The sequence below is a fragment of the Ixodes scapularis genome, unplaced genomic scaffold (genome assembly GCF_016920785.2).
Source record: "Ixodes scapularis isolate PalLabHiFi unplaced genomic scaffold, ASM1692078v2 PGA_scaffold3__209_contigs__length_174095766, whole genome shotgun sequence".
NCBI lineage: Eukaryota > Metazoa > Arthropoda > Arachnida > Ixodida > Ixodidae > Ixodes > Ixodes scapularis.
Window position 1 is genome coordinate 74,457,638 of NW_024609868.1, and position 27,107 is coordinate 74,484,744.

The 27,107-nt window shown below is 44.6% G+C and overlaps 2 protein-coding genes and 1 non-coding gene across 3 annotated transcripts; 1 reads left to right on the forward strand and 2 right to left on the reverse strand.

Moving 5' to 3' along the window:
• Positions 1-1,120: 1,120 nt before the first annotated feature.
• Positions 1,121-1,193, forward strand: Trnat-ggu. Its single transcript has one exon. It is a non-coding gene; the product is annotated as a tRNA-Thr (tRNA).
• Positions 1,194-3,289: 2,096 nt separating this feature from the next.
• On the reverse strand, positions 3,290-9,252 carry LOC121048035. The gene is made up of 4 exons (XM_040503879.2): positions 9,193-9,252; positions 8,073-8,177; positions 4,986-5,012; positions 3,290-3,340 (listed from the first exon to the last, which is right to left on the reverse strand). Exons 1-4 carry the CDS (start codon positions 9,250-9,252, stop codon positions 3,290-3,292), a joined length of 243 nt encoding a protein of 80 aa, XP_040359813.2.
• Positions 9,253-19,633: 10,381 nt separating this feature from the next.
• On the reverse strand, positions 19,634-23,467 carry LOC8050582. The gene is made up of 5 exons (XM_002433833.5): positions 23,133-23,467; positions 21,980-22,041; positions 21,794-21,871; positions 19,894-19,920; positions 19,634-19,788 (listed from the first exon to the last, which is right to left on the reverse strand). Exons 1-5 carry the CDS (start codon positions 23,209-23,211, stop codon positions 19,732-19,734), a joined length of 303 nt encoding a protein of 100 aa, XP_002433878.3. The 5' UTR covers positions 23,212-23,467; the 3' UTR covers positions 19,634-19,731.
• Positions 23,468-27,107: the final 3,640 nt, after the last annotated feature.

Genomic DNA, 27,107 nt, shown 5'->3' on the forward strand with positions numbered 1-27,107 from the left:
AAAAACTGCCCAACATAGGAAATAATAAGAAAATACACCTTTCGTAGCCCACGTACTTTATTCTTTACGTTTCGAACGTTTTTTTAACCACTCGTAAAGATGCACGACGGGGGCATTTTCATATAGTGAGCTATAAGCACCAACGGAATGCTGACGAGCTTTGAACACACTCTACATTCCTTTCGATCGTTATTTTGCTTGGAATCGTCGCTCGTTTCTACATACCTGCCATGAAACAGAGGTTTGGGCCTGAAATTTAGCGAAGTTTAACATCGTTCAGTGGTAAAGGAAAAAGGCTGTAACTAAAGCAATTACACTTTCAAAATATTAATAAAGGTACATACTATCCGGTACAACCGAAATAACAAAAGTTATTAATGTTATTTTCCGGCGATGAGACAAAATTCATGCGCGTTTTCCCATAGGAATACACAGGAGGACTGGAAAAGTAGACTGCATGCTGTCTGCTTCAATTTGCAACCGGAAGTCCCGTAGACACTAGCACCAGCTGAGCCTCTAGCGTTTATTGTAATAACTCTATGGTTTCAGGGGGGCACATGCCTTGCCCCCACAATCTGAGAGCTTGGTGTGGGGGGGGGGGGGGGGGGGTTGGTACGCCCATGGCTATCGGCACGCTTGTTCGATAGATCAATCCGTTTTTGTTTTTTTTTCAGGCAAGATGCATGAACAAACCTTTCCCTCAACGCTAACGTGTGTTTCGGCTCTCCAAGCGAAGTATCTTTATTTGACGAAAATAATCCCTGGAGAAGGGGAACAAGAGGGACAAAGGACAAACAAATCTCCAAACACAGCTAGGTGACTGGTGTGCGACCGATAAAATCCGCCTGGTCCGGGTATCGAACCCGGGACCTCTCCATTACAAGTGGAGCGCTCAACTGAGCTAACAAGGGGGTTAGACGTCACCAGTCACCTAGCTGTGTTTGGAGATTTGTGTTTGTCCTTTGTTCCCCTTCTCCAGTGAAGCTGGATCGCGTTCAACCAGCTCCTCCTATGGATGGGAATGCGGCCACGGTCGGCCATCTTTTTTGGGGGGTTATATTATATTATATTATATTATATGAGCAGCTGATAAAACCGGCTTGCTCCACTGACGTCTAACCCCTGATTAGCTCGGTTGGTAGAGCGCTCCACTGGTAATGGAGAGGTCCCGGGTTCGATACCCGGATTAGGCGGATTTTTTCGGTCACCTAGCTGTGTTTGGAGATTTGTGCTTGTCCTTTGTCCCTTTGTTCCCCTTCTCCAGGGATTATTTTCGTCATTCTTGTCCAGCTCGCTTGCACCTTTGCATTTAATTGCATTATAATCATATCTTTATTTGCTGGGCTGGGCATTATAAAAGGGGCAGCGGTCCGAATGTCTCCTCATCTCGACCACTTTTCTGTCGCTGTGCTATCGGCACGCTACCGTTTGATAGATGAATTCGTTTTCAGGCGAGATGCACGAACAAACCCGGCCGGAACGCTAATTTATGTCTTGGCTTTCAAATCAAATCGTCTTTACCTGCTGGATTAAGCATTAATCAACTGAAAAGGGGCAGCGGTCCGGCTGCGCCCTTCGTCTCGATGGTCTCGACAAAAGCGCAGCCATCTTGTTTGTGGACGTGTCGTCACGGAGTGTGAAGACTGTTGTTGAAAAACCTTTATTTTAAGAAAGTTGGGGAAGGGAAGTGGGGTGAAAGGAAATATGGCGAGAAAAAGGTGGGTATCCGTATTCCGGGGTTCTAAGCGCGGCGAGGACTTGCCTAGCACGGCCGACGAGCAGTCTCTGCTTGCAGGCCTCCTCACTCCTCAGCCGCGTTTTTCACTTCTCAAGAGTAAGATCACGCACTGGCACGAGTGCTGGAATCTTCTTACACACCCAAGCCAGATGATGAATGTCCGCCCAGTGCGCCCCGCGGAAGGAACAGTTCCGGGTATCACACATGCAGCTGGTGTCACAACCGTGTCCGTTAGCAGTCTTCGCCACACAAACTCGTCTTCCTTCGTCAGTTTCCTGGTAGGTGAGGAAAGTCCATCCTACCCTGTCTTCTGACCTTCAAGAATTTAATATAGGGTAATCCGAAGCCTCTGGGGCCGGGGGTGAGTCCCGGTTTAAGGTGTCTCGGGCCGCGGCATTCGCCGCCTCATTGCCCGCTTTCCCGATATGGCCTGGAGCCCATGCAGATCAAATAAACTCCCTCAACATTAGCCTTTGAGAGTCAGATATTATCGTAGCCAGTGGCACATGATCGCCAAAGCAATCGCCGCCTCCTTCGCTTGCTCCGCCGAGCGCGTCGAATCGAAGCGATCCTTACCACGCGCCCCTGAGCATCCGCCACAGCAATTATCGCTATGCCCGACACGGGATCGACCCCATCTACGTACAGCGTGCCTTACCTGCTGCCCCAAGACAAAGACAAGGCTGCGGTGCGTGCCTGCATGTTCCGAGGAATTCTGCTAAATACGAACCTTTGTCTCTTTCATAATCCATCGCGCCCCTGATCTCCTCTCCCTCTCGAGAGCCTCCGGGTACCGCCATCTGAAGTTTGCCTAAAAGCCACCTATACCGTTAATTGTCCCCTCATGCCTCCTGAGCTGAGAAATAAATTGCACTTTGTGGAGCTCCTCAATGCTGTTTTGTACCGCCAGCTTGAGTAGCCTCTTTGTGGCTGTCCGTTCCGGTAGCCCCAATGCATTCTTATAATCCCTTTGCATAAAAACATTTAGCTTCTGCATCTCCGTCTCGTTAAGTCGTAAATACAGTGTCCGATAAGTCAACCTGGTGATAATGAAGGCCTGGAAGAGCTGGACCGCCTCCTCCTTAATCCTATGCTTTTTTATTTCTAATTCTCCTCAACATATATCACACACCTGCGTGATCATGGTCCAGTCTGTCCAGGGTTGGTTTGTCCCTTCTGCCTTGCTGAATGTGCTGCCCCAATATCCGCACGCTCTCCGGCTTCGGCACACAATCTCTCCCTCGGATTCCGAAGAATCAATAACTCTGACCTCGCCGGAGCACAATGCAAGCCACACTCCCTGTCACAGCAAGACAGGGAGTGTGGCAGAAGAGGCAGAAGAGCGCACGATATCGCGTTTTTATCTTCGCGAAGGGGAGTGGAGAGCGCTATCTCAAGCAAAGCGAAGTGTAATAGAAACATCGAAACAACGAAAGTCTTCCATCGTATAGTGAGCTGAATCACTTTATTTCTATAGGTATCGAAGAACCACGTGGGACGACGTGGTCGCACTGAGGTCAGCGCCCAGGAGGGCCGTATCGGTACGTCATCTCAGGTAGTGCAGTCCTTTATTGCCTTTTTGAATTTAGGCTTGTCAGCTTTCTGAAACAAGAGAGGCATTCTATAAGTTCATCCTGCTAGATTATACCACTTCGTCAACAGTTGCATGTTAGACCGCGCGCGGACGCCGTATACGACCCCTCCCCCACCAGCCAGTGCAGCGCCGTGAACGTATCATATGACAACGCGTCCCACGCGCTACTGCTACCCAATCAAAGGTCACGTGACTCACATGGCATCAGATAGGATTGGACGGCTCGTAGCGGGTCTATTATAAGGTGAATCACAGCTATACTACGAGACAACGAGGAACCAATCGAACGGCGTTGAAAGTGCAAGTCACTAGGCGCCTTTCCTGTTTACGATTTGTTCAGCGATGATAGACCAGGCGCAGCAACGTGACGAAAAACCGCGATGGTGCATGTTTGACGCCGTCTGATTGGTCCCATCAGCTCGTAGCGTCGGTTGCGCGTTGTGCCTCAGTCTGCACTCGTCGCGTGCTTGTGTTTTTTAAGTGGCAGGCTTCGGTCAACCCAAGATCTCGGGACGGCCAATGCTGGAGCGATTAGACCAGATAAGAACTCGGAGACCGGTCCGGAAGCGAGGCAAGCGAATAGAACTCTGAGAAGGTTGCTTTTTATATGGATATTATTTGCTGAGGGACCTCAAAGAAACGTTGACTCGATCATTTTCAATTGAAAGCATTTAATATGCCTCTAAAAATAAACAAATCTGGCTAAAAACAAACAAACACACATTAGAGTTTTCGAATTGTCGGCATCCAGTACGCGAGCAATGTTGGACTATTTTTCACGAGGAAAATAGTCAAAGTCATATAACTTCTACAAAAAAAAAAAACAAAAAAAAAAAAAAGAAAAAGAAAGCAGGTTATATAAAAAAAAGGACGCGCAATGGGTTTGTAAAACAACAATGACCCACTTTTGTTTAGGGATGTAACTAAAGTCGGTTACAGGTTAAGAGTTCAGGGGAAAACTGCAGCTCTTTCCATTTTGGCAGAGCGAATGCTGGAGAGGAGGCCGTTGAAGCGTTTGCTCTGCTAAAGTGGAAAGAGGTGGGAAGAGTTTTTCCTGAACCCTTAACATGTCACCGATTATAAATTACCGGGTTCAGCAGTGTATGACTCTGACCATCTGAGCATGCAGGTGAGGAACAAATGACTTCTAAAGCTAAGTTTTAAACGAGCAATCGATGGCGCCCTATAATGCGTCTTTCACACAGTTAGAAGACTTTTAAATTAATTGCTTTCCTAGCCACCCGGCCTGTCCATTATCTTTTTTTCCGTGTTAGCAGTTGTATTGAAAGCATGTGTTTTATATTCGTCGTCCATACTAATCAAAACCTTCATATTGGATTTGCAAAATTTTGGTTTTTCGGTGAGGTAAGGAATACACACGTGCACGTATGAATTAAACAACCAGAACAACAACAATAAAAACAAAGCAACAACAGCCACAGCAACAACAAACAAGAACAACTTTATTTGCATGAACACTTATAGTTTGGCAGTTCTATATATAACGTTTTCTCGTATACACAATACCTTTAGCCAACGAAAAAGATTTCTTTGATCAGGCAGCGCCTTTTTGTGCTCATACAAGTGAGGCACATCAATAATAACAACGAAAACTCGCGTGCAAAGCAATAAAACGAAGAATCGTATACTTACGGTTTGCTGATTTATAAATTCCGCAAGCTGGAATGGAAGCAGAACCAAACGACATGAGGCTTTGTTCGTGGCTGCGGTTGTGAAGGCATGTGGACTACAAGGGCCCGTTCGGACATCTATCTGTTCACTGGAGCTGCGACGGCAGCGACCACTAATTGCCATGGTAACCGTTGCAATCCGCGCGAACCTAGGCGAATGTAGATTCGTTGCTTGCGAACAACCAATCGCACCCCGAAAAGAGCAAGTGCGCTCGTTTTTCCAGGCTCGTGAGTAGTCGGTCACAAACGATTCGTTAATGATACTCACTGTTTCGATGTGATGCGCACGCGCGTGCTGTTATCATGGCAACTTACGACATTTGGCCATGCAGTTGTCAACCTTGGCATTTGCAGTGGACGCAGCCGATGCGCGTCTCTGTACGCCTTCAGAATTGACCCGAAGCAATAAAGGTTGGTTCAGGTTCACTCACCTGCGTTGAGTCCGACCGAGTACGACTGCAACGGCTTTTGACGTTCGGGTTGCTATGGCAACAGCTGCGTCGGCTCCAACAAGACGGGGGGCTTTGTTGGAGTCACCGAAGCTGTTGCCATGGCAACCCGTACACCGCAAGCCGTTGCAGTCGTACTCGGTCGGACTCATGCAGGTGAATGAATGAGCCTTAATGCTCAAAAGACAAGGCCTGCTACGACTCCATCATTTGCAAATCGCCAAATGCAGTAGGACGTCTGTAGCCAAAATAAGGAAGCGCTCGCGGCGACGTGGACGCGTTCTTGTAAGCGATGGATAATAAATATTAGTTTTTCGGTCCGCTCCATTGTATGGTCCGCTCCATTGTGGTCGAGCCGGGCTCAGACGTCAGACGGGAATCATGATCACTTCAGAAGAGGAAATCCGCCGCAGGCCTCGCCTTCTACCGGGGGATTCAAGGAGCGGGCAGGCTCTTTATATCGACCGCGAAATTCGCTTTCTTAACCTATCGCGTTCCGATCTTTACAACGTTGGCCACAGGTGCTGAACCTTTTTTTATAAAATTCGCAAAGAGCGAGCTTACCCGAGGAAAAAGTAAAGAAAGAAAAAAAAAAAAAGAAAAGAAAAAAGTTTAATTTGTATGGAAACGCAGCGAAGCCACCGGTCTCCGCTGCGTTTCCATTTTTGTGTGCCTTGTTTCCTTGCGCCGAGAAGTGTTAGTATGAACCAGCAACTCGCCCAAGCTCAACTGTTGCTATTCAAACTTGGCGGGCTAGACAATCCGAAAGCAAGACTCGACTGCAACGCTGATAGTTCTCGTGACTGCCACTGTGCCCACGTCGCAGGCGGAGCTGTGAAACTACGGAGTTTTCGTAGACCGCGTTTCCCCTCCGCTAAGCCCTCCGCAACGAAGAAACCGCTAATTCGCCAGCGCGCCCATGGCCTTGACTGTAGAGTTCCGGGTATCGTAGCGGGTTGCGGAGGGCATTGCGGGACGGCAAAAACAATCTACGAAAACCCCCTATTGAGCTTGCTCCAGTAACGTCGGTTGGCGCGGTGTAGAATATATTGAGTATTCATTTCGCCCCTTTAAATTTTAGCGGGCAATTGAAGTTACGTAACCTAACGTCACATGAGACCAGAACTTGACACAGTCACGTCACAGTGTTTCGTGTGCTGACGTCACAAGACGTTGGGACACGTGATGCGCCAATTTTCCCCGCTCGCTAAATTTAGCGCAGAAATGCATGAACGTACTGACGGGCAGTCAAATATCTGCCGTTAGGTCCTTTTTGTTACAGAGCGTTCCGTGTTTTGAAACTGTGCTCTCGCGCCTGTCTGTGCGCCTTTGCCGGCACTGAAAACAAACTGTGTGATATTGTCTCAGTGCAGATTCCAAGGCGAGCGTCCATTGACTTTGGAGAAAGGCCCTTTCCGAAATTTAGTCTGGCCACTTTGATCACTATCAGCATCTGAAAAATAGCGTACGTGTCGTACTAGCCGCACTAATGGCGGCCTTCTGTTTACTGATGAAGGAAGACGTTGAAGATGCTTATAAGCTGATGATTCGAGGATACATTCGAGACATCAGCACGATGCGAAGCAGAAATTGAATGCAAGAGCCTTGTAAGCGCTCATTTCTGTCCTCCATGCTCCATCTACTCTCCGTCTACTGCGTGCTTCTGCCGTGTCTTTTAATAAAATCGTTCAACGATCAACTAGCCTAGGAGACCACCCTTTTACAGTTTATTTATGATTCGGGCTATGTCAATCTGTTAGTAGCACACAGTCGGCTTCAAAGCCCCTCAATGTATAGAACTTTATCGAGGCGTCTATAAGGGTTGACGCTTTGCTTTGACTGACTGCATCTTTGTGGCACTCGACACTGAAAGAGATCGAGAAATAACTGTACCGTGAAGAGCTTTCTTGACCTGCAGTTTGTACTACAATATTAATTTTTCTCATTTTTAAACCACATTGCTATTTATCAAATGCTGATTTATGTGATACGTGTGAGAATGATTCTTTATCCTCTGTTCTTTGTATATTTTCTCGGCTGAGTGTTGTAAAAACCTGGGGATGGGGTCCTGTCCGAAGGCAAGCATGTTTTGTTTTACCCTAGCCCCCAGACGTTTTCGTCTGACAAAAATACAATACAATACAATACAGTCTCGTTTGCCATTGACTCGAAAAAGTGACGGTGCCCGATAAAATACTCCAGACTAACAGGTTCATTGCCGCCGTTAGCATAAGGAAAAAGTTAAACTGCCATCTGAGCCACCAGATGGCACTGAATTTCGCAAAGGCATCGTTAGGTTTCTGATTCACCTGAAGCGGCAAACAGCGCGCTCAAGTTGGACGAGAGCCGCCGCCAAGCAGCAGACGGGTTCCGTCATGGCGTCGCCGCCTGCTAACGTACAGGTACGCTGGCGGTGGGACGCACGCGAGACAAACTAACGGCGATGCTGACACTGCAGGTACACATACGGCGCGGCGGAGATTCACCTGTGCGCTGCATGCACTACAGGAATGACCTTTTGGGGCGGGAAAGACGCGAGCCATCGTCTCGACGGTATTAAGAAAATCACACGACGTTCCAACTTGGCGTCGCTCACTGACCAGACTGGCGCCCGCAGTGGGAGATGTCTTGCAGAGGGCCGTGACCGCCTGCTCGGGTGGTCTGCCGTTGAACATCGCCTTGGTGCTTTCCCACAGCTCCAGGGTCTGCGGCGCAACAGCCCCGTCACGCAATGGACATTCACGGGCGGCCAATAACAGGGTGCACCTATAGAGCCGCTGCAGTCTCACTGCTCGTGGTACGTCGTATACAAAAGACACATGTTTGCTTCGTACATATGTATGCTTCGAACACACCTGCAGGCAGTGTCTTCTATGTCCAAGGGGACCGTCATATACGAGGAAGAAATGCGCCTCGGACAGTGTTGTCTGCAGACGGTTCTTTGTGCGAAGCAGTTCGAGTGCGGCTCAATGATCCTGGGCTAGCGATCGCATCAAAGATCGGGCTAGCGGCCACTAACCGAATTTCTCACCTTTTGCGTGCAACCTTAAACTTTGGCAGACCGAGGTCACACTGCCCGAAACGTACGTTACGCGGGAAGTTATACGCTACCATTGCGACATATATAGATCCGTGCATTCCTCGTGTTAGAGCGCGACGCGGAACGCGTATCAAGGCCTCTGTGGTTGCGACCGACAGGCCGGTTTACACGCTTTGGGAATACGCTTTGGACGGTCCCGCGCTGCACGGTGCTGACTCGAGCGCAATCATCTTGTCAGTTAGCAAGAAACGAGATTACCGAGCCCAAAGTGCGGCTGCCTACCTCATTTCACGCACACAATGGTTAGTAGGCTAACCACCAGCTTGGTCTGCCGTGTAACTCTAGATAACTGCAGTTAGTGTGACCTCAGGGTATAGTTGGTACCAACTGCTAAGCATACTTAAAAGTGCAAATGTTGTCTGGGCTGCCTGTCGGGCACCCTTAAACGCAGTTAAGCTTGCCCTCAGTCACATTTAACCACGGTTACGAGTGCTCGTGTAACTAGGATATAACTGGGTATAACTTACTAAATTACAATTTGCTTCGCGGTAAAGAAGGACGCGCGGACTTCACGGAGAGTACGTGTACGTTCTGCTTTCCATAACCATAAAGCGTCATCTTTTTAGTGACGCGGCCTATTTTTTCCATGTGGTCTGATTGGTACTTTTTCTTCAACATACCCCTGCAGGGGCCTTGGACATGGTGCATTCAAGGAAAGTCTTCACCTTCATCTCGTCCATTGCTGAAAAAAAAAGCGTTTAAGTTAGCGTACACAGTCAAAAGTGAACCCTCATTTGACACACGTTTATCATCAAGTCTGTACAAGGAAGCCAAAAGGCTTGCTTACAGATACCTGAGTCGTTTAGTTACCGCGGTGCGCTCACTGGCTCAATACGGCGCGCCAATGAAGGAGAAGAGGAGATGGGACGTAGTGGGAGGGAGTGATCACGTGTGCGCCAAAGCTCTGCTCCTGCAGCTGCTCCGCAGTCCGGAGTAGAGTACCACCTCGGTCATGAAATTTCCTCGTTTGTTGGAACTTGGAACGCGTCCGGGAGTGGTTCTCACCTCCCCCTCTCCTTCACTTGCGCGCCGTATAGGGTAAGCCCGATAAGCCTTATAGTTTTGAAGAAAAAGCAGAAAAAGAACACAACGGTCCAGCCTTCCCAGCTGCCCTAATTTCCAGATCGATTCAAATCGGGATACTTTACCCGGTAACTTCGTATACGCAGAAAGAAAGACACCCATTTGTAAGAGAAAACGGCGTTCTGTGCAGGTGGTACAACTTTCTGCGTAAAAAGAAAGCTTCCACCGATTCCTTATTTATTCTATTTCTATTTTACGCCCGCCCTTATGTATTGTCTTTAGGGAGGGCGTACAAGCTATATAGCTTACTGTACCAATAAGGGCCCTCTTCGCAACTCAGAACAAGTGGTACGAGATACATCTTTTTTGTTGTTGTTTTAGAGAGAATGTATTACGCAGATAAGCTCATAAAAAAAAAAAAAAAAAAAAAAAAAAAAAACAAGGAACGATTCGTTTGGGATTGCGTTACCGACTATAGAAAAAATGAGGGCACGAGGGTAACGAAATAATTATTGTTAAGGTAATGAAACAAATGTCACCATGTAGTCACCGACGGCCTAAGAAACGCAGGATGGGGGAATTATTACGTTCTTAAGCCGCAGTCGCACTGCTCGTGTATCATACAAGAGACGCGGTGGTTGCAGCAGGCATGATGACATGATTATCTGCGGACAAGCTTAGGCCGTGCTCGAAGCAGGCTTAATTCATGTTCACTTGCAACATGCTTGCAGACAGCTTTTGTGTGACCAATGGGACCGTCATACTAGGAAGAAACAAGCAGCAGACGGTTTAAGCAGACTGTCTCCTGTACGAAGTATTAGCAGTCTGACCGCGGCTTTACTCTGCGATTCGTTTTTCGGCGTTGATATTAGGTGATGCGGCAATTCCATTGGCTGTGTAGTTATTTATTTTATTTATTTGTTTTGTGTGTTGAAGCACAGGCACGTAGCCCGGGGGGTTGGGGGGGCCCCCCCCAACCCCCCGGGCCATGGAGTCAGGTCCCCCCTCCCCTCTTCCCGAAATCTTCCATTTTGCTGGAGCCTCCTCTCCCCTCCCCCCTCTTCCTCATACAACATTTTGCCATGAACGAACCCCCCCCCCCCCCCCCCCCCCCGCTTTCTGAAACAAAATCCTGGCTACGTGCCTGCTGAAGCAGCCGAGGCCGTAGTACTTTTACACGCTCATACACACATATACACATTCATAAAAAAAACACAAAATAAGAAAACACACAGAATAACAGAACACAAGAAGGTACCCGGGACCCGCCATGCCCTATGTTTCTTAAGCTGTCTGTGACAAATTAAAGGGACGCTGACAACCCCAAAAATGTTTTCTCTTAAATATTTCTTGCTAGGCGATTTAATTGGGTGTCAAAAGACTACCCAATCAATATTTTACTACAGAGCCGCGTATATTTTTAATATATATATATATAAACGAATATGTGCAGATGAATGAACCGTACTTAATCCAATGAATTAAAGAATCAAAGTTTTCAGGAACCCGCCGAAAGCCAAAAAACGGCGGAGGCAGGATTTGAACTCCGGGAAATGTCCGGTCGGGTGTGCTAACCTCTACACCACTCCACCTTGGCTTTCTGGCGTTTCCTACCTGTCTTATTAATGCACAAGAAACGAAATGTATCCAATCGGAGGTGTTCTGGAAACACATGCCGCCGCGTGGAACGCGGTACGACGCTTAGTGTCACGTGGTACGTGCTCGTTTGTGCTCCAGAAATCCTCCCACTGTTTGTCTCGCCCCGTGTACATGTAGTAGTATTCTTTGTTTATGAGCTTCAGAGACACGGTATCATCATCATCTGCGAGAATCAAGAGCCACGTTAATGAGTATACAACACGGGCACTTCACACCATCGTACGTGGTCTCCGAGCAGGATATAAACGAATATGTGCAGATGAATGAACCGTACTTAATCCAATGAATTAAAGAATCAAAGTTTTCAGGAACCCACCGAAAGCCAAAAAACGGCGGAGCCAGGATTTGAACTCTGGGCCTCCCAAAGTCCGGTCGGGTGTGCTAACCTCTACACCACTCCACCTTGGCTTTCTGGCGTTTCCTACCTGTCTTATTAATGCACAAGAAACGAAATGTATTATATATATATATATATATATATATATATATATATATATATATATATATATATATGTATATATATTGTGAGGGAGACAGGCTTGGCGACAGGTTTCAATTATGTTTATATTCGAACTGAACCGCGCTGCCCCGAGCGGGCGGCGCGAGCTATCGGCGATGGTGGTGATGATGACATTAATGAGGGTGATGGCTGCACGGGTCGATGGATAAGTCACATTACCCGGTGGGGAGGAGGGGTTAGGAGGGTGGGGTGGTTAGTGGTGAAGGGAAGCGGTGGGTAGCGGTGGGTGGTAGGGTTTCAAGCGGTTCACATGTAGAACCTCTGAAGTACGACGGCGGCCATCGCTGGAGGAGGACACGGGTTCGGCGAGGTACGACACGGGGGATGTTTGCGCAATGACTCGGTAGGGGCCGATGTACTTGTGAAGAAACTTGCCCATTCGGGCGGGTTGTCGGGCGGGGGTCCAAACCCACACAAAGGCACCGGGAGCGTAGGAGGTATGCGTATGATGCTTGTCGTAGCGATCCTTGGCTATATGTTGTTGTCGCGATGTGCGTAGCTGTGCGAGCTGGCGGCACTTTTCGGCACGGGAGATGAAATTGGTGAGGAGGTCATTTTGGTCGGTTGACGGAGCAACAGGAAAGATGGTGTCCATAGTGCATGAAGCTTCGCGACCGTACACTAAATGGAAAGGGGACTAGCCTGTAGTAGACTGGAGGGCAGTGTTGTAGGCGAAAGTTACAAAGGGGAGTATTGTGTCCCAGTTTGAATGATCACTGGAGATATACATAGATATCATGTCAGCGAGAGTCTTATGAAAACGTTCGGTGAGCCCATTTGGCTGAGGATGATATGATGATGTTGTCTTGTGAACTACCCGAGAGGCTTTCAAAATGGCTGCAAGTGTGCTCGAAAGAAACTGCCGTTTGCGGTCGCTTAAGAGAACTTGTGGCTCGCCGTGACGTAGGAGTATATATATTAGTACAAAGAATTGAGGTATTTCTTCAGATGTCGCAGAGGTCAGCGCGGCGGTCTCAGCGTATCTAGTCAAGGGATCAGCGGCTGTGACAATCCAACGATGACCGTCGCCAAGCCTCTGTGTCCGTCACATTATTGGTGGAGGTGCAGGGTAGCCACATCCCTGTACCGGCGTTCCTATCCCTCTGGAGCTTCGCCCCAGAAGGCGACCAGCAACGATGACCAGCACTGGCCAATCCTCCTCCGGTGCCTCTGCAGCTGCCATCAGTCCTGCCCCCAGCCAGCTGCGACATCCCAAAACCTTCGCGGGACTCCGCGAGGACGACGTAGAGGACTGGCTGGACGTCTATGAGCGGGTGAGCCTTTACAGCAAGTGGGACGACCAAGCAAAGCTGCGCAACGCTATTTTTTACCTCTCCGATGTGGCGAAAATATGGTTCACAAACCACGAAGATGAAATCGCGACGTGGCTCCAATTCAAAACTCAGCTGGCGGAAATTTTTGGAAAACCCACCAATCGTAAACCTATAGCTGAGCGTAAATTGGCAGCCAGGATCCAGACATCTGGCGAGACGTACACTTCTTATATTGAAGACGTTCTTTCACTTTGCCGCCGATATGACAAAGACATGTCCGAAGCCGACCGAGTCCGCCATATTATGAAAGGCATCTCTGAAGAGGCATTTAATGTTCTCGTGCAAAACCCGACGACAGTGAAAGACATCACTACGCACTGTCAGCGGCTAGATGAGGCCCGGAATTCCCGCCTTCAAGTCCGAGCTCTGCATGACAGCTCATCAATTGCACTGCATTCTATATCCACTGATTCTCTCAAGCAGATAATACAAAAAATTGTACGAGATGAGCTTGCCCGTTTTCTCCGACCAACTACAAGCAACCCCACGCCTGAGACCGACGACACCGGGTTGCGACGTGTTATCCAACAGGAGCTTGCTTCCGTAGTTCCACCAAAAGCGACTCCCTTTTCCATCCCGAAACGATGAATGGGTCACAATATATATATATAGGCATAAAAATTGCTCGAAACCGAAATTGAAACACGAGCACGCAAGCTCATGGCTGGAAGTCACGTGGCTACACCCGACATCGTTTATTTTCTCCGCTTATCCGGTGTGTGAACCAGACGACAGCGACGACAACGACGAGTTTGCGTGCACCGTTTGTCGTACAATTGTTTCGCACTTATATCCCTTCCGCTGGATGTTCTGCGCTTGAAGATCGATTGGCCGGTACCATGAACGACCGTTACGATATAGCGGCCCCTCGTTCGTCGCAACGCTGGTCCGTCTCACGCCGCCATCGCGTCGCTCAGCACGCAGTACGTCGCCATATTGAGAACGTGAACATGCAATTCCTGTGATGTATATTCATCGAAAGATGAACATACAATCACACATACGTATGAAAGATGAAAGAAAAAAGCTTCTTGATGGCCACAAAAAGGGCGTTCATATCATTTTCTATTTTTAATATTAAATGTGTGCCTTAGATGTCCCACGACTTTGAATATATATCGTAGACATAGTTTGAACGGCGCGTGACCATGGAAAATAAAGTGAGCGCGACTGAAACTGACCAATTCTCGATCGGCTGTTTTCGGGCGAAAAAAAAAAGCGAATTTTGAGCCGCACATTATGTTCTGGTTAGTTGGACTCTTCCAGGTCATGTTCAAATAAAACCGACGTCGAGCATAAATACCCTGTCAGTGTCCTTTTGAATATTCATTTTAGTCGGCAAATTTCAATAAGAGCTTTGCAGTCCGTCAAAATAGGACGTGTTGCAGTTGTTAGATTTTGGAAAAGAGTGTTTGACTCTCAGTTCTGCGTTGCAGTCCCACACATTTTGTTTCCTTGGTGTGTTTTGTTGTGGAACACCGTTCTTGCGCGAGGCATCATTTGCTTTTTATGTGTAGTTCCTATTTTGATGCATTTGGAGTTCGCTTTTGCGGCGAACCACGTGGTAGGACCTCTTATAAAGTCTCCACATTTCGACGCTTACGTGGACGTCACGCGCTTACAATTTACCTCCAAATACATTGAAGTTTACACATAGCTAACACTAAGAAAGTCGAGTTTGTGCTTCAATAAATCCATTCTGGTGGATTTAAGCCACCGTTGGGTGATGAAATCCCGTTATAAAAAGACGCATTTTCACAAGGGAGATGCACCGAGCTGGGGGGTAGTAATCCGTGTTTGAACGATTCAGTCGAGATGATACCTAGGTGTACCACTTGAGCGGTAAATGATTAAAAAGAAATGTTCCGACTGCAGTGTCGAATTTTGGTTTTCATTTTTCAGAAGCAGACTAAGCCCATCTCTTCTTCTTTTGCCTAGAGTGTCACTTTGTTTAAAGGCCGATATACACTCTTCTTTTGTATGTCGACTACCCTCTCTCTACTCTCCTAATGGCCGTAGGTTAGCAAGCCAAATGCAATAACTCTCCGTTATTCCCCCGAAGGTTGTTTTCGTGCCCCCTGGGGACTGCTTGGTCCTCTCAGGGTTTTACAAGAGGGGCGAATAATTCATTTTTTATCCAGCCATAAAGAAGTCGGAATTCGACCTTCAAGTGAGAAATTCGATAGACAGTTTTAACAAACCGTTTTCGCTTGCTCTATACCAGTCCAGGTCCGCGCTCCAAAGCGCGCTTTGAATTGTCGGCTGGAGCTTTCAACACCTGTATCGTTCTACAAAAAATACCATCTGCTAAAACCCTTCAATGGGCCGCGGTTGTCACTTACTGCAGATATCCAATCCCGCCGCCTCCACACTCCAAATCACGGCGGTGGCGAAGAGCAGGACAAACAAGGGCCAGGTCATCTCGATGCTGGTTTCTCGACGTCTTTGACTGGAATGGTTAGTCCTTGCGGGGAGCCATCGCTTGTCAATATATTACCGCTCCGAATTGCAAATTCATCGTCATGGACAGTCATTCCTCATTGGCAGCTGTGCCAGCCTCTCGAGGAACACCTGTGTAAGTTGATGTTGGGCCGACATTTTCTTTTTCTGTTCGACAAGGACAGGGTCGTGAGCGCCCAATTGTGGGCGCCGGGAAGTCGTTTCTCATGTCTCATTGCGAATGCAAGTTGTGTTGACTCGTGTCCATGGGCTGCTGGTCCCACGCATGTGATGTGTGGTCAGGTTCGAGAAAATTAGAAGCAGGTGTCCTTTCTGACGTAGGTCTTCGCCGATTCGCAGGTCGGTGTGTTCCAACATCCCTCTTGTCTAATAAACTTTTTAGGGTTTTGTACTTCCTTGAGGCGTCGGGGGCCGAGGGGGAAACTCAAGGCAGAGTCTTCCACACCTTCACAACCTGTCGCACATATTTCACAAAATATTCGCGAATAGGTCTTGCGTCGTTATCGACATGACGTGCAGGAGCATAACAAAATCATTCGGCTCTCCATCGTCATTTTTTGCGGTTAAATATACCTAATGCCATGTGGACTGAACGGAAACTCCTTCTTCAGTGTGCGTTGCGATACATCTAAAAATAAAATGACATCCCATCAACATTTGTTTTAAACCATGGAGTGTCGGGAAACACAACTAAGGGGAAACCAGCTCGCGCGCATCCTTGCATTAACTTAATTAATCCCAGCAATCCATAAAAAAGTAATTTCTTCCGTTTTCGGTTTCTTGCTCAAGCAGCAGTTTGCACTCCATGAAACAAATTAACACGGCACAGCTCGGAGCATGTAAAACGAAAGCTCACGCTGCAGGACCCAGGGATCCTAAGTTCAACTACACACTTGCCGTTTCGGTATGGATGAACATCATACCGGCTTGCGGTAGTGCTTCACTACTGCATTTTACACGTTGAAGGAAGACCCCAGACTAGCACCTAATACCGGACTGCGTAGATTTCTCATACACAGCGGAAATACCAGACGCCTAGCGGGTCTTGCTAACTTTACGCTCTGTAAACATGCGCACAACATGATTACTTTGTTTTGTACTACTTTCGTCTCTTCAAGGCTTGAAATGTAGTTTCCACGCCGGCTAACACTTACCAGCGACCTTCATCTCCGAAGTCCCACGACGCATGGGAAGGCCGCACGCACCGTGACCTCATATAGTGTCCCGTGACACCAAAACTTGACAACGCGACGTTAGGTCACGTGACGTCATAGTGTAACGTGACCTGACGTGACGTCAGATTATGTCACGTTTACTTCTTTGTTAGATTAAACAGAGAAATTCACGTCACGTGACCTCATGTCACGTAACATGACGTGACGCGACTTGGTCACGTGCCGTGACGTCACGGTGTCGTCGCTGGGTCACGCGATGCACGATGTCACGCGACGTCATTTACCTGCTAAGCTAGAGGGGAAATTCGTACATCGGACGGACGGACAGACGCATTTTTGGGATGAGGAGTTTCATTAAAAAGCATCCCGTGCTTTTCTCAGCTTTAGATTTAACTTTCATGTTTATTGTTTTTACAACGGCGGGTAGTTTTTCGCTCCGTGCGATTATTTCACAGAAAACACCGCAGAAAATTGGGCAGGTTCTCCTCTCGTGACCGGAATAAGCTTCCACGTGTTCTGTCGCTCCGTGCCGCCCATGTTCATCACTGCCACCTGCCAGGGTTGGTAATGCTCAGTGTGCATGCTCTGCTCCGGACATTGTTCGAGTTCTGCTATTAGTTTGTTAGCGCTCTGATTGGTCACGAGCAGGAACCCGAATATCTCCCGAGCACGTGGCCAAACAACGACGTGTAATGGTAATGTTCAATTTGGGAGCTATATCCGGCCGAAGTGTTTTCGCCGTTTGCGACCGTGGCCGCGTGGTTTGTTTGAAGTCGAAAAACTTTCCAACATAAAAACAAAGCAAAACAAAACAAATAAATATTGAGCTCTCATTTCTGAAATTCTGCAGCGAAAACCAACATTGTTCTTATGGTATGGTGTACCTGAATCTCACCGAACGTTTCGCAGTTCATATAATTGGAACCCATACAAATTATGCGGTTTCCTTTTAAATCGCTAGGATTGCATGAGGATAGTTTGAATTTTGGGACGGCACGGGGAAGAAGCGCAATTCTGTGCAAAGGCGGAATATTTTGATACGCTAGAGTGTTTTCAATCTCTTTTAAGCTTTAGGTACCTGTTCAAAACAAAAATAAAGGCGACGAAAAAAACAAACACACAAAACAAGTTCCACATTTATGTTCCTCTAAGGCACACCGCCAGGTTTTCCGAATTGCAATGATGCCACTCACCTACTGCACAGCAGAGCGTACACAATAACAGACCAAGCTAAGCTGTTTAATTATTTATGAATTATTAAATAACTTAACCTGCTGGTTTATTCCCAGGACCAGGAGCGTTGCAGAAAAAAGTGGGCTATAAAAATATACATTACAATAAACCTTCAGCAACGAGAAAACCATAGAACATTTTTTGCGGCTCCTTACAAACGACGGCGACTCTGCATGGAACTGTTATTGTCAGCAACTTCAGACGTACGTATGGGAATTTAATTTTGATTGAAAAATATATGTTGAGAATAAAAGTGTTATACAATGTATTGTTGCTGCGAGACTGAATGCCAAAGGCTGGTTCGCACACATACGACTGCTTGCGTTGAGAGGACACACTGGTGCCATCTATTGAGTAGCCACGGAACGTGTTATAGACAACAATTTCTTATAGGTAGTACGTATATTCGATCTCGCAAAAAGTGCCAAACCTTCGCGTTCTTGTAAAACGCAGATGGGCCAATGCGCGCCAGTGCGTTATCTCGTTGTAAGAAGAGAGTGTCTGGTGAATGCGCGCTAACAGGGGACATAGCCTGTAGCGCACAACACGTCATTCGAAACTGGTATGACCTTGCGAACAAAGCCGCCATCATCAATGGCATCATTTTGTTCTTAAGCATCTAAACGAATCGCCCAATGAAGTGCCCTTGGCCCTAATGGAATCGGAAATAAATAATAAAAAATTATATGGTGTCGGTTTTTTAGGGGGCCTTGCATTCTCATACGCACTAAGATGTGTACACGGTTAAGATGTAAATCTGTTTGTACCAAGGCTAACACCTCAAGAGTGTCACTACGACACCTTAGGGTGCTGTTTAGCACCCTAGAACCCGGGTGCTGACCATCCTACAGATATCTTTTTTTTTACGCGCAATAAGTGTAAAAGCAGCACGCACCATATACAGTAGTAACGTGCATGTAATCAACAAATACAAACGCAATTAAACCTTCACAAGACCTGACTATAGACCATGCTGACTGCTTTACCGTCTTATACTCTCGATAATACTCATTCACAGGTGACCGCCGTCGCAATTACGAAGGTTACAAGTACGTTACTTTGTTCTCCTTATTATTTCGCTTAAGACATGATATGTCGAAGCTCAAGGAATTTAACTGAAAGTAGAAACATGGCTAAGGCCAATAATTATTCGATGTCGCCGCTCATAAGACCTCCGTTAAAGCTGTTTGAAAGAGGTATGTTGTCACTTTCCCACACTGGTAACACAACAAACCTTTCTACACCCTTTTATTCAGAACATGAGGAACAACACCCTTAACAGCATCCTGCTCTATAATTATGAAGGGTATTATTCCTGAAGTAAGGGTGCTGAAAGGGTGTAGCCACGGGTGGCGTCCCCGGAGCACCGATTTCATGCCCTTATTAAGATTGTAACTATTTGTATATATAAATAATTTTTCGTTGAGCAGAGTTGTATGTATTGTGATTCTCGAAAAACAGATTAAGACGCATATTGCCCTTACTATTGCTACGTTTTTACCCAAAATTTGGCGGATGAGTTAAAACAACAAACAGCTTTAAGAAACATAATTTACGATATGTTTAAAAGTGGTGTTACCATCTGTATACGCTTAATGTAAAACGACGTGAACCGTGCAAAACAGTGTTAATAAAATGTAAAACAGATCTAAACCAGTTTGACGAAGTGAAAGTTTTATTTCGTTGCGGAAATGTACAGTCTTTGGGAAGGGTTTTCGGAAACCGATGTAGAAGAGGATGGCTTTCGCCAGTAAATTATTCTTTGGGTTTACACTTCTCGTCCGCCTTTAGGAATTCCACCATGTAGTCTTCCTGAAATTGTAGATGTTAAGAGCAGGCAAACACTTCAGTATACGAGGTTATTAAAGGTCAGAATTGTGCATTAACTTTAACTGTTCAGCTAAAAATGTGTCTTACCGTGTAAATGATTGTTGCCAACCGGTCCTGTAAGCAAAATACAGTATTGTTAGTACTTCACGAACAAATCTCGTAAATATATATATATATACATTATATATATATATATATATATATATATAGTTTTCATCTGGATATCTGACTGAAAATACTGAACACTAGATAGAACAGCACGCAGTAGAACCGCGAGATCAACCTGTAAAGGGTCTGCTAACTTCTCAGTCCGTCCCCCCCCTCCTCCTCCTCCTGGCCCCTCCCCCTTAGTGACGCCACTGTGGCTTCTGCCTCCTGAGTGTGACTCAGGTGTATCATGATAGGTACGTCTTAAGCCACTACTGCTTACATTTAGTGATTCTCTCAGATTTATTCTAAATATTAAGCACTCATGTGCCTGGTATTATGAATTATTTTTTGTTACCAATACCGTGACTCTTTTTGCTTATTTTCTTATTACGTGAAACATTCATGGTGTCAATTTGCCGGTCCTGTAGAAAAAGCTGTCAATGTGACAGTTTTGTCCTTCAGGCCTCCAGCATCATTATCCACTTCATTCATTTGTTTATTTTCAGTGCTCATGAACGGGAGTAGCCTAAGTAATGATGCAGAGTCAAAAAGAGCACACAGAAGAAATCTACGGCACGTGCAACATCTAATATCTAATATTATGTGTGTTTTCGATGCAAATAAAGTTCATCGTTATTATTATTGTTATTATTACTTGGAAGTCGAAGGACACGCATTAAATATTTGCGATTAGCAACAAAAAAAAGTATAACTAGCGTGGGGAGGCACAAAAACAAATTCTAAGTGGCAGTGAATTTTTAATGGTATTGTTAACTGCCAATGCTATTGTTGTTTCGAGGTACCGGCATTTGCACATGACAGCAGCATAAAAAGAAATCGCAACGGAATGCAAAACGTATGCGAAATGACTTGAAAAATGCAAATGATGATGCGCGTCACGGAACGTGTCGTAGCCGGTTTTTCGTATTTTCTGTCTTTTTTCTGTTGTTATTTTTGAAGAAAAATTGTGAAATAAAATAAATCTTCCTCTTTAGTTCAGTCACCAAGTGATTATGAAACGCGACCAGTAGATATTCTTTTTAAAACAGATTTATCAACTTGTTTCTTGATAGCTAATTTTTTTTTATTAAAAAGTTATTCGAGAATTTTTTTGTGACATTTTCTTTCCTCTAAAGCTTTTTGGCTTTAGTGAAAATGCGTTTTTATAGACCCCTCTTAGGTTATTCATAAATGTTCGATGCAGGCGTAACGTGCAGCTCAGTAGTGCGATAATTGGTGTCCCAATAATCGAGCCTGTTTATAGTTGTTCTGTTTCGTCTAGTGTTTTGACGTTGAAGAGATCAGATCAGCGCTACATGACCACTTAACCCAAGTCATCGCACCAGAGATCACGTCAGGAGTCATTACCTCGGTATTACGCAGGTTTCTGTCTCAGAGACAATTCGGGTAGACAGATTAATAACATTTTCGTAGCAGCATGGTTGTGCAAGATCGAGAAATTCAGCTGATGTAAAAAATATTTATAAGGAAATCACTGCCAAATGGTACAGGAATGTTGGTCTCAACAGCATGCTAAAAGGTGTTTTTAAAAAAAAATTATAAATAAAGACTATAGGTGACCCAGACGGCGATCTGAACACGACAGAGAGCTGCAACACTCTAAGAAATCTGGAGCATGCTCAGTGCCAGAGTGCAGACTGCTTTTCTTTGTGTCTAAACATATTTTCAGGTTCGTCATTTGTCGAGCCTCGCTCCCTATAGATTGCAGAGATTGACTCTCTCCAGCGCTCTGCGGGAAAGATAGACGCTCTAAGTTACTTTAAATGTAAAGCCTAAAAAGAAATTAATTGAGCGCAATATGGGCAAAGCCTCTTACAATGTCGGAGCCTAGTCTGCACAGACTTCGGATGTGTCCGATTCCATTTCCCGGCAACCTTTCCATGAATTTCGCGACCTGCGTGGAAACGGGTATTGATATGTAATCGAGAGATTCGAGGCACAAGAGAAAGATTGTTGAAAACATATACGCTTATCGTAGGAGGAAGCATCGAGTGTCACTTACTTCTGGTTTTACTGTTCTGTGAATACAGTCCATTGCCTTGACCATGTCTTCTTCGCTGAGGCCTACGGGGGAACACATGTGTTTTAGTAAGAATTTGTAGTGAGCCTTTTTTGCTTTGTTTATCAGCTCCTTTATACTTCCGGAAAAATAATTTCTAGCGATTTTGTTTTTAATACGTGGAAGCCTCTGTCCGGGAAGCATAAAAATGCAAAAGGAAAACGTGATGTAAGAGAAAACTGTAAATATTAAGAACAGTAAGGGCGTGCACGTCCTATGTTACTTTTTAGGGTTACACCAGCTCCAGAGTACTAGAAAACTAAAGACAACCAAGAAACGAAGAAAGAAAATCGCAGTGTGCATAAACCTCCAAAGTTGCCCGACTTGTACAATCTACAATAATTAGCGTTCAGAACGTCGTCCCGGTTTCAATTTTATGTGTGAGTAGGCGTGGCTAAAATATTTAGGCTACGTTTCGTATCACTTCGAGATGTGGCAGGAGTGCTTGAAAATGGTGTAGGGTACATATATACCTAAGGTTCAACTGGAATATAGCATGCTCAAGGCGAGCTTCTCAGCAGTTAGGTTTTTAACGAAATTTTGCAATAAGAGCTACCTGAATTGTAGTAATGCAAGTATATGTAGCACTTGTATTTTGCTGGTCAATGCCCACAATGGCAAGAATAATTTACTCTGTAACGAATTGCGCATGTATTACATGCATGAGTCGGGACCCAAATCAGAGCCAATGCTGTACTCGCGGTAATATTAACCGGTATGTGCATAGCTGCCACACACCCAATCCTGCTTTTTCTGCGGTTGCAATCCCCACGACTTAATACTATCTCACGATCTGTCATACTGTTCAAAGGTTGCAAAACCACGTTTCGCGTTTCATCAAACAGTGTGGAAAAATAAGAGATTTTTAAGAAACCGGCGGGTACGCCACAAAAGAATGACCGACTGTTGCAGCTCATATTGTCCGCGATAGCATAAAATTCGCACTTGCGGTATAATTTTCGAACATCCAACGAGGCCCATCGGGAAAACGTCGAGTAAAAGTTTGGATGTCAAGCACAAGGGACCTCTTAACCACTTTGAATTTCTTGTAGTGATAACAGAGCAAATAAGTACAGATACTTTTAAGAGAACTCACGGCACAAGTAATTCCCTCCATGGACGAGCACCGCCGAAAGAAGGAGCGTGACTGCAAATACCAGCACCGTCCTTGTCATGGCTGCGACTGTGTAACTGTGTTTTCTGATCGGCGACGTGTAGTGTCGTACTGAGTGCCGACTACTCTCTGCAGCGAAGATTCGCCAAACAGTCTCTCCTTATAAAGCGAACAGAAAAACAAAATCAGGAGGCGAGAAGAAGGGAATTCCTGGATGCAACCTTGACGTACCTGGAAGCTCACATAGCAATATTTTAAAGGGGGGGCGCTTCTGTCCTATTCGGTGTGCACGTCGAGAATGCAGCTCTTCAGAGATCACGGGATACTATAAGTGGAGGTGCTTATAGTAACGCGGCTTCTTCATTCAAATTGGCGCAGCTACATATGCGTACGCTCGCTGTCGAGGCGTGTTTTCCCGCACGGCGGGGAGCAGGAAAGCTGCCAAGACAAAGAACACTAAAGCGAATTGTTTCTTGAATTGCTTTGTTGGTCACTTTATAACCATAGGGAATGAACTCAATTGTGGCGGGCGCGGTTTTTAGACCGGTTTTACGCAAGAGTCGTCATTCGGAGAATTATCTTTCAGTTTTGTTTCAGGAAGTCGGTGTAGACTTAATTTCAGCGTTTATTTTTTGTCTTCTCTCGCTTGTTGGCATTTAATCGTCAGCGTATCCCGTTTTGGCAAGAGGTCTTGTTGGAGTGGAACTTTCCCGGGAAACAAGATTTGTGCTTTTTGCTTTTTTATACTTTTCGTAATCATGCTTATGTGCGGTTTGTTTGGGCTGAGTAAGAACGCGGGGCTTTTAGAGGTTAAGCAGTCTCACGAATGCTCTAAGAAAATAATAAGCGCTTGATACATCTCGACATTTTTTTTTTGCTTCTTCGAATTTTTTGTTTGCCTACTCTTTTGTTTCTGATTTTCTTAAATATACTTTTCTCACTTATTTTTTCGTTCGTTTTGAATTAGCGAAACACAGTTTATTATCTGAGTCACCCAGCCAAAGAGCGAAAATTTGTTTCTATCAAACAAAGGTCACACTTTCTATGATAGAAAAATACAATAAAAAAAGAGTACTTTCTTTATTTGTTTTCTCTCGGGCAGAGCCCGAAAGAAAGGCTAAAAAAGCCGGACGTGGTACCGGTCCCTTAGAGTCCACACATAAAAAATAATATGGAAATCCATTCCATCTAACAAAATAATGCAGCGTGATAAACCTTTTTACAGAACTGAGACACACATACATAACACAAATACAACAATAAAAGCTATGTAAATAGGGATAAAATGTGTACTAAATGCAAAAAAAAAAAGAAAATACAGATTATAATCAACATAAAAAGAAAAGCAAGTCATATAAGGAACACACAAATAACAAACATCATTATCGCTCACTTTACGGAAACTGAACAGTAAATACCCAACAAAATAAACAACAAAGATTAACTTTGAAGGTATAAAGTAGAATACAACGCTTTAATTATTGTGAATAAAAAGCTTAGACAAATTTTATATCGCTGCCTACCAGCAGTGCTCTACCTTCTCTTTTAAATAAAGGGAACGATTTTGTATAGTTCATAGAGGGCATATTATTTAATAGACTAATTGTTTGATAGTGTATACTCTGCCTTCCGTAATTTGTTCTTCCATAGGGTTCACTTCTTTTAACATGACAAAACAGATACAATTCTTAAATAATTTGAAGTAGTATAATTAATTTGCCTTTAAGATCTTATATTTAATACCCCCCCCCCCCCCCCCCCCCCCCATAGTTTTCGAGTATGCGCAGAACCCTTTTTTTTGTAGGATTATTAATTTACAGTAATCAGTTACTGTGGTAGTGCCCCATATAAGAATTCGATAACACATTTTGAAAAAAGAAAAGGATTAATACAATGTTTCAATTAACCACCTCGGCACCAAGGCTTGCCACTCTATAAATACAGCCACTAACTCGTGATAATTTACATGTATATTCCATTTTAGGTCTTGGTTAAACCACACACCCAGAAATTTTTGCCCGGTTATTTTTTGTATTAAATCACCTTCAAACGTATTGTAAGACGTTTCGTTACAGGTTTAAAAATCACATATTTTGTTTTTGCTTCTGTTTAATTGTAACCCACTGGAACTCAGCCATTTTGAAAGCTTTACAAGATAGGCGTTTTCCCTTTCCTCCAAACATACTAAAATATCTTCACTAAAAAAATATATTAGTGTCATCTGTATACATTATTAACTCCGGAAAACCAGAAATTCTTGCGAGATATTATTTATATAAACTAGGATAAGTAAAGGGCCTAATATGGAGCCCCGCGGGACACCTTGACGCGTTTTTTCCTTATTTAACTCTAGATCGTCAATTTTTACGTATTGCTGCCGATTTGTTAAATAGCTTTTTAGTAATGCGAGCTCGACCCCGCGGATTCCGTAATGTTCTAGTTTTCTGAGTAAAATAGTATGCTGAAGGGTGTTGGATGCTTTCCTCAAATATAAAATCAGTGCGAGTGTAATTAACTTGCTTTCAATATTTGCAATCAATTTCTCTTTTATGTCCAGAAGTGCCTGCCTTGTAGATTTTTCCTTTTTGAACCCGTATTGGGCGGCGGATATTACGCAATGTTTTCTAAAAAAAGAAAAACTTTTTAGGTGGTTTTCTATTATGCCTTTAGATATCTCAGAGAATAATGTCAGTACAGAAGTGGGCCTATATTTTCGATACTTTTTTTACTACCGCCCTTGTCAATAGGAGTAACTTTAGCCAGCTTCAAATCAGTCGGGAAAATACCGCCCTCTAACATTTTATTCGCGAGGTGTGATAGAATAGGGCTAATAATTCTAGCTACGTACTTGAGTTGTTGAGCCTTCAGCTTGTCGTCACCCGCTGCTAGGTCTTTCTTTATTTTATCAATAAGTGTTTCTATTTCATACATCGTTTTCGGGAAAAGCATTATTGAATTTGTTATCTTCGTCATTGTCATCACGTCCGCGTTTGTATCGATGAAAGTATTACCATACTTCCGCCGAAATTTTTAAAACAAAAACTTGATCATTTTGTTTACCATTTTAACGCCCGTCACATCGTTTTTGTTCTTTCAGGTTTGCTACACTATTAAAAACTTCCCATACTTTTCTTTGGTCCGTTGTGAACAGGCATACATTTATTTTGGTAATACTGGCGTTTGGCCGCCTTCAAATCCGATTTTACTCTATTCATCATTTTTCAGAATTCTTTTAGTACGTTCAGATCACGCGAACGCAAGAATTTGTGATATATTTTATTCTTTTATTTTCTTTACTAAAGACGCGGTTACCCAGGGTTTTCTAATTTTATTACTTTTCTGTTTTGATTGTTTTAAAGGAAAGGATACGTAATACAGCTTTATACTTCCGATGGAAGACATTAAAGGCTGAACAAGTATTTCCCCCTGTGAACACTTCTCCCCAATTTGTTTCTTCTAAAAGGGAAGTCAAAGTGTTCAGCGTTTCATCGTTTATATTTCTATAAAAAAGTGTTTCAGTTTGCTTTGTGTTTTTTTTTTTCGCATGAAAAGGCACAGGCTAAAAATAGGGAGATGGTCACTGCTGTCCTCTATAAACCCACCAGAAACAAGTTTATTTGCAAGCACATTAGTAACACAGGTGTCAATTGAAGTTGCACACTTTTGAGTCGGTTTGGCAGGCAGTGTTATTTCGTTGTTACAGGCATATTAATTTAAAATAATCCGAAACTTCCTGGCATGTCCATCATTAGCAATTGTATTAAGATTGATTTCTTAAGTATCAAAATGGCAAAGAAAATTCACCCAAAAATTTTTGGCACGTTGTCAAAATGTTTTAATAAGTCAGTAACATTGCCAGAAGGTGGCCTATACACAGTCGCAATATGCGCAAACTCTCCTTTGGCAACTAGACACTCAATATTTTTATTAATTAATTTAAAATCTTCCAGTATTTCG

Coding starts and splice junctions, on each gene's coding strand:
- LOC121048035 (XM_040503879.2), bottom strand. CDS start 9,252: ATGGACGAGATGAAGGTGAAGACTTTCCTTGAATGCACCATGTCCAAG. Junction 5,013..8,072: donor CCACTGCGGGCGCCAGTCTG/GTCAGTGAGCGA, acceptor CTTCCATTCCAG/CTTGCGGAATTTATAAATCA. Junction 3,341..4,985: donor AATTTATAAATCAGCAAACC/GTAAGTATACGA, acceptor CTCTTGTTTCAG/AAAGCTGACAAGCCTAAATT.
- LOC8050582 (XM_002433833.5), bottom strand. CDS start 23,211: ATGACAAGGACGGTGCTGGTATTTGCAGTCACGCTCCTTCTTTCGGCG. Junction 22,042..23,132: donor TGGAGGGAATTACTTGTGCC/GTGAGTTCTCTT, acceptor GTTCCCCCGTAG/GCCTCAGCGAAGAAGACATG. Junction 19,789..19,893: donor TGGCAACAATCATTTACACG/GTAAGACACATT, acceptor CTACAATTTCAG/GAAGACTACATGGTGGAATT.